Source organism: Oratosquilla oratoria, chromosome 1 (assembly GCF_046742065.1).
Source record: "Oratosquilla oratoria isolate Oo_2021 chromosome 1, ASM4674206v1, whole genome shotgun sequence".
Lineage (NCBI taxonomy): Eukaryota > Metazoa > Arthropoda > Malacostraca > Stomatopoda > Squillidae > Oratosquilla > Oratosquilla oratoria.
This window is the reverse complement of record NC_134777.1, coordinates 70,140,893-70,148,600: the sequence shown is the minus strand read 5'-3', so window position 1 is coordinate 70,148,600 and position 7,708 is coordinate 70,140,893. Positions and strand designations below refer to the sequence as shown.

At 36.0% G+C, this 7,708-nt stretch overlaps 1 protein-coding gene across 12 annotated transcripts in view; it reads left to right on the top strand.

The window, feature by feature from the left end:
• The window catches only part of LOC143036187 (cysteine-rich protein 2-binding protein-like), a 106,476-nt gene that overhangs the window by 79,965 nt on the left and 18,803 nt on the right, over positions 1 to 7,708 (top strand). For 9 of the 12 annotated variants that reach the window (XM_076203471.1, XM_076203603.1, XM_076203539.1 and 6 more), the window contains one exon: positions 1,415 to 4,219. The exons of 2 other annotated variants lie outside the window; for them this stretch is intronic. In XM_076203471.1, coding sequence (XP_076059586.1) covers positions 1,415 to 3,590 — 2,176 coding nt within the window. In that variant the 3' untranslated portion in view covers positions 3,591 to 4,219. Of the gene's footprint in view, positions 1 to 77; positions 207 to 1,414; positions 4,220 to 7,708 lie in introns of those variants that run through there. One more of the 12 variants, XM_076204223.1, reaches the window with a different exon arrangement.

Sequence of the window (7,708 nt, the reverse complement as noted above, 5' to 3'; positions counted from 1 at the left end):
CTGAATAAAGCTGTGACCATGGGATCTAGAATACGCCCTCAGTACTTCCATCAGTACCTGGTACAGTACATATTTAAAAAAAAAACTATACTACAGAGCTGAGATTCATGCATTTCTTAAAGCTATGCAACTCCTGTACTCCCTGCAGTCTGATCGGATACCAAAACTGGCTATCAACATCCCTGACAAGATGACCAATATTAGAGGTATCATATTACTAAATACAGGTTATGTTAGGTTAGAATAGACAAATTTATCATACTTTAATTTCTTTGACCACCACATCTATCAAAACAAAGATGGTGTCTCAAACAGCCCCAGCGATCTGTTCCTAAATGTATTGCTTTAAGTAACTTTTTCTGTTATTGATTTCTGCCAAGAAAAATGTATATTATGTGGATTTATTATGATTTACAAAATTGATATTTAATTTTCTAATGATTATTGCTTAGGTGTGCACTTCTGAAATTTTACTATCTTTTTTCCTTGGAATGGTAAGGATAGGTTTTGGACAATGTAAGTTTCATGTTAGTATCTGTGTTTGCGTGGACCTGAAATTCTACCCCTAACTTAACCTAACTCATGGTAGATATAAGATGTTTGCCCATCTTGATTTTTTTTATTGCTAAAATGTAACTAATAATTTGCAATACTTATATATGAGATTTGAAATACTCAGAATGATAGTTACTAATGATGTAAGTACAAACTGCAGCTGTGAGGATGGCAAACATCAATATGATTTTTTTTATTATTATTATTGAAAAGGTTCCCCCATACTTAAAATGTAGTAAATAATGACATGTTTCCAGCAATTTTGTGTGCCATGTGATAAACTTTGCTGATTGGCTGATTTTGGCACATGCGTTTACAAACCTACAACTCTTCCAATTTACTGGTACACTTCCTTTAGACATACATTAAACATAACCTCCTGCCATTCAACCATAACTTCTTTCTTCATCAGATATTTCCCTTGATAACTATCTAACCCAGGTGTCATACCAGTTTTCATTTCTTTCAGTACACTTTGTATTTCTTCATCTGCTGTAGCTATATCATTCCTTTTCTATCACAGCCATCCTCCTGACATCTACCTCTTTCCAAACTCTAACTCTCATATCCCTTTCAGTCTCATTTCACTCAGCACTAACACATCCATTTATCTTCTTACAAACCTACTACCAGCATTTTCCTCTGCTTTCATCTGTACCACATCTACACATTCATTGAGGTTCTGGTAGGAGTTTACCTCCCAGACCCTCTTATGTCTTGGATATTTGGAAGAGTAAAATACAGAGAGGAGCATCCCTAGTCCCTTTGCTCATCCCAGTTAGTTGGCTTCTATGACATATGGGAACATGGTAGCATCATTCTTAACTCCCACATTTTAATTGGTACCTTTCCTTTACAGATTGTACAGAATGTCACAACCACCAGCAAAGAAATATAGACATTCAAATGAAGGAGATACAAGAAAATTTAAAGAATACTGGACTGAAAAATTTGGCATGAGAGAGAAAGATAACAAAGCATTATGCATTTTCTGTTATGAATCAGTTGTCTGTAGGACTTCTTCAGTAAAGAGACATTTTGAAACACTTCATAAAGATTTGAACAATTTAAGTGAGCAAGAACGAAGAGAATTAATTTTTCATGAACTGAGTAATATAAGAAATCAGTCTGATGAAGGAGATATTAGAAAATTTAAAGAAGACTGGACTGAAAAATATGGTATGAGTAAAAAAGGTAACAAAGCATTTTGCATTTTCTGTTCTGAATCAGTTGTCTGTAGGACTTCTTCAGTGAAGAGACACTTTGAAACAGTTCATAAAGATTTGAATAATAAAAGTGAGGAAGAACGAAGAGAATTGATTTCTCATGAATTGAACAATAAAAGAAATCAGTCTGATTCTGATACTTTGGTGACATCTGTTTCAAGCAAACTTAGTTCCAACTTAGTTGCTGCTAGTTTTGAGGTTTCAAAAATTATAGCTCAACATGGAAGACCACTCAGTGATGGGGAGTATATTAAAGAAGTATGGCTAGAATGTGCTCCTTTCCTTTTTGACAATCTCTCTGAAAAAGAACAAATTATTCAACGCATTAAAGAGTTGTCTGTTAGTAGAAAAACTGTAAAAGATAGGATACTGAAGCTGGAAAGAAATACAGCAAAGCAGTTATCAAAAGATTTGGCTTCATGTAAGTTTTTTTCTATTTCTGTTCATGAAATTACAGACATTACATCATCAACTAAATTAGCAATTTTTGCTCGATTTTGTAGGATTGACAAAGTATGTGAAGAGTTGGTGAACCTTGTTACATTACCTGAGTGTATCAATGGGGTTGAAATATGCAAAGCAGTTATGAATGAATTATCTATTCGGCAAATTCACATCTCAAAAGTAGTATCTGTCACAACGGATGGATCACCGAACATGATTGATAAGGAAACAGGATTTGTAAATCTTTTTACAAATTATGTTGGTCATCCATTGGTCAATTTTCATTGTATTGTACATGAGGAAGCTTTATTTGCAAATATTGGTCTAAGGGAACTTCAAGAAGTGATGCAAACAGTAACCAAAGTTGTTAATTACATTTCTGCAAGTGCTTTAAATAAAAAACAATTTCAGAATTTATTGAATGAGGTGGATTTGATGTACAAAGGGCTAAAAATGTACAATAGTGCTCATTGGCTTAACCAAAGTTTTGTTTTGAAGCAATTTGTTGAATGCCTGGATGAGATCAATCTTCTTTTGACTAATCAACAAATAACTTTTCAAGAAATGTATGACATCATGTGGGTTTGTAAACTGATGTTTTTTGCTGATTTTTGCAAACATTTAAATGACTTGAATGGGAGATTACAAGGCTCTGGAAAGACACTTGATATTATGTTTGATGAAATAAAGGCTTTCGAAATGAAACTTGGAGTTTTTAAAAGGGATGTAGACACTGAGAAATTTAGATATTTTCCAAACCTGAAAAGATATATAAGTAATCTCCAAGAGGATGACAAAATGTACCACCAATGCCTTCAAAAACTATTTTTGAAAATCATTGAGTCAACTGTTGAGCAGTTCTCTTCAAGATTTATTAAGTTTAAAGAATTAGAACAAACAGCAAAATTCATTAAGTTTCCAGACAGTATGAAACTGGATGAACTAAACTTACAAATGTTTTCATGGATAGATATAGATGATTTTGAAATGCAGTTGATTGATTTTCAAAGTAGCTCAATTTGGAGTCGCAAATTTGTTGACTTGAGAGCTGACTTGGAAAATATTGAAAAGGAACGATTAGAGACCGGAGTAACAGAGAGAAGTGCAGAAAATGAGGTATTAAGGATTTGGAATACAGTTCCAGAAACTTTTGTATGTTTAAAAAACCTTGCAACAGCATTGTTATCTATTTTTTTGTCTACATATTCGTGTGAATCATTGTTCTCAGCAATGAATTTCACATCTCGTTACAGGAGTAGCCTTACAGATGACACTAGCAATGCATGCATATCTCTGAAGGTTACAAAATACAAACCCGACATAAATTACCTGTCATCAGTGATGCAGCAACAAAAGTCTCATTGATGCAAAATAGCTAAAATGTCTATTTTCTTTTTCTTTAGTTATAATTTGATATTGTCTGCTAATGAACAGCAAAAATTAACTTGCGTTTAATATGTAACATAAATAACATCTTATTTGTTAGATAATATATATGTTGTGCTCTCACTGAATTATTGAGTACTGTGGTTACAGATGAGGATGACCCTTCATTTATGAGATACTGAGATTGGAGGGGTATTAACTTCTTCAATGAATCAAATTCTTGCGCACACCATCGGACGCATGATGTACAATGATGCATCACAATACTTTCGTTATAGAATATTAAGTCACTGCTGATTTACTCATACTCTTTCACTTTCAGTAATGATAAACACAGAAAATGCTATTAACCCAGTTCACAGAATTTGGGGGTCATTCAACTACACTTACAAATTAATGTAATCAGGATGGCAACACTGGCATCCTTGTATACCCACTTGCGCTGCATGACATCTACGTAGGTGTCATCATGTGGAAGAATTTAAACGGGATTTAATGTGTACATAATGGATGTATACTTTGAATTTATTACCCCCATTGAAAGGAGAATGGGGCTTCTATATGTATGTACAGTGTGTATTAAGAATTAATAAAAGAACATATTTAATTGTCTTTTCTTTTATTGTGCTTGAGTCAATTAAAACAGTAATGAGATTGGGCACTGAAATGTATTTGGAAAACTTGTAATAATTAATAGCTGATTGACTACAGTATATAAGAAAAATCAAAATTATTATTTAATCACCTGCTGGTTTAAAAATGTCATCTGACATTACACTTAAAGGTAAATGAAAAAATATATATATATTTTTATCAACAGGGTATGGACAATGGTGTAAGATTGCCCACAAGGATAAAAGTGTCAATGCATTACAGTCCATATCAACAGGGAAGAACAAGAATGAAGGAAGCTGCAAAATGCCATAAGGTCTACACTTAGCAGTTCCATATCCATTACCACCTATCATCCCCATTGATAAAGTTATCTAACTTATTAAAACAGCCAATAGTTTCAGCACTGACTACTCAGCATTCACTACTAACTTCCAGTTGTTAGCCACTTTAGACAAGAAAGGATAGGCATCTAGGAAGGGGAACTAGTGCAAGGCTGCATTGTCAGATTCAACATCACATGATCAGGGAAAAAATACTTTTTTTTTTCCAGAGCCATTTTTTTTTTTTTTTTTTTTTTTTTCCAATTTCACCAGAGCCATTTTTTAATTACCAGAGCCATTTTTGATACTTCCAGAGCCATGTTTTTGCAGATTCGATTTCCTTCAAACTATTGGAAGGTTAACTCATTACTCATGTTGGAGCGAGTTTGCATAATGCACAGTGTATGTATGCATGCGGTAATGTGATATTGGGTATGGTGCATTGTACATGTAGTCAGCGCATTGATTGGGCAGCTAGCTCCATGCAACCAATGAACTTCCCTGCATACAGGTACCATGCAATTCAAAACTAGCGACATTATGTAGCACGATAGTCGTGTAGAGTCTAATCAACATGTACTAGTATACGCGCGTATGCAGCTGATACGAAGCTAGGCTAGGTAACCCATTGAACTCTAGCAGTGATACCGCGTACACATATGTATGTACATCAACAAATTAAAGTTGATTGATGCGTTGCGTTTATGATATCGATTGATAATGCAATGATTGATCACGGGTAAGTTGTGTTTGCTCTGATCCTTTCATCAATGGTGATGGGATTCAGGGATTGCCAAATGATGGATAATGCATGAAAAACGTTGAATCTTGCCGCGGGAGCGATTTTTTTGTGGGGGATCGCTCCCGCTATTGGATTTGTGAGAGCGACATTGGAACTTTCACGAGCGAAATCGCTCGTCACTCCCGTGTATTTTTTTCGCTGCACCTGATGCTGACCAGAGTATACATTTCTGTGTATCACCGTGTTCACCATGCTTCATTAATTAAATTATTTTATTATTATTACGTCATTCAGGAGGTGCTAAGATAAGAGGGAGTGTGGAGTGTATTCAGGGATGGAATGGGTGGGAATGATTTTATGCCTTTTTCTTTTTGGCTACTCCCCTTGTAAGGGGAAAAAAGTCTTGGTATATGTATGTATGTATGTATGTATTATTTCCATTATTATTTTATTTATTTATTTATTATTATTTTTTTTTTTTACAAAATGTGGTGTGGATGTATTGTGTCTTGCTGCATTGCTTCTGACCCAGGGCATTGGGCAGGATACAAGGTGGTGGATGGGAATGGAATTGGTGGGAGTAGGTATGTGCCTTTGACTTTGTATAGATCTCTCTAGTAAGGGTGGAAAGGCTCTTGGTATATAGATAGACAAAATGTGTAAATAATAAAGGTCAGAGGATCAAGGCAACAATGCAGTGGTGTGATATGGAAGTAAAGCCACTGATAGAGTAATCTGAGGTGTATAACCTCCCTCCCCATGCCATGCCACTTATCAGGGAATTTTTTTTTTTTTTTTTTTTTTTTTTTTTTTTCCCACCAGAGCCATTTTTTATACTTCCAGAGCCATGTATATATAATTATCAAATGTTCATATTTATACTTAAATTTATTTACTTTCAATTACTAACCAAACATTTGAATCTATTTTGTTTTCTCATAAATATGCGAGTGAGGTTATAAATGAGATTTCCCAGTTTCCCTCCTAGGCCTCGAGTGAGTTTGTACATGTGCAGTGTACGTATGCATGCGGTGATGTGATATTGGGTATGGTGCATTGTACATGTAGTCAGCACATTGATTGGGCAGCTAGCTGCATGCAACCAATGAACTTCCCTGCATACAGGTACCATGCAATTCGCAACTAGCGACATTATGTAGCACGATAGTCGTGTAGAGTCCAGTCAACATTTACTAGTATACGCGCGCATGTTCATATTTATACTTAAATTTATATACTCTCAATTATTAACCAAACATTTTATTCTATTTTGTTTTCTCATAAATATGTGAGCGAGGTTATAAATGGGATTTCCCAGTTTCCCTCCTAGGCCTCGAGCAAGTTTGCATATGTACAGTGTATGTATGCATGCGGTGATGTGGTATTGGGTATGGTGCTTTGTACATGTAGTCAGCACATTGATTGGGCAACTAGCTGCATGCAACCAATGAACTTCCCTGCATACAGGTACCATGCAATTCACAACTAGCGACATTATGTAGCACGATAGTCGTGTAGAGTCTAATCAACATGTACTAGTATACGCGCGCATGCAGCTGATACGAAGCTAGGCTTGGTAAGCCATTGAACTCTAGCAGCTATACCGCGTACACATACGTACGTACATCAAAAAAATAAAGTTGATTGATGCGTTGCGTTTATTATATCAATTGATAATGCAATGATTGATCACGGGTAAGTTGTGTTTGCTCTGATCCTTTCATCAATAGTGATGGGATTCAGGGATTGCCAAATGATGGATAATGCATGAAAAACGTTGAATTTTGCTGCGGGAGCAATTTTTTTTGTGGGGGATCGCTCCCGCTATTGGATTTGTGAGAGCGACATTGGAACTTTCATGAGCGAAATCGCTCGTCGCTCCTGTGTATTTTTTTCGCTGCCACTTATCATCCATACTGCCTCACTAACAAGCTCATGCACCTCATCACCTGCCAGATCAACATGCTCCTACTCATAATCACCTGTCACACACAGATGATCTCGATGCATTTGTGTGAACTGATGGCTTGATTCTTGTGTCAAATGTGCCAGCATTTGACATGACAAATGCTGGTGCATAACTAGCTTCTGACCGAGTTAGTGGGCAGGAGCTAAGATGAGAGGGAAACATTGGGTGAGAGTGGGTGAAGCCTTGGCTTGCTACTTCCCATAGAAGGAGGAAGAAGCCTTTGGTGTAGAGATCAAAAGTGTTGCAGTTCTACAGGAATATTAATGAGGGTGGTGGTGATGAGATTATGGCACCAGGAGGTGCCAAGATAAGAGGGAGGGGAGAGGAATGTGATAGGGATAGAATGGGTGTGTTTTTTATGCCTTTGTTTTTTTGGCTACCTCTCTTATAAGGGGGAAAAAACCTTTGGTATATGTATGTATGATTATTGTAGGGGCTTATGGTTTTGTGG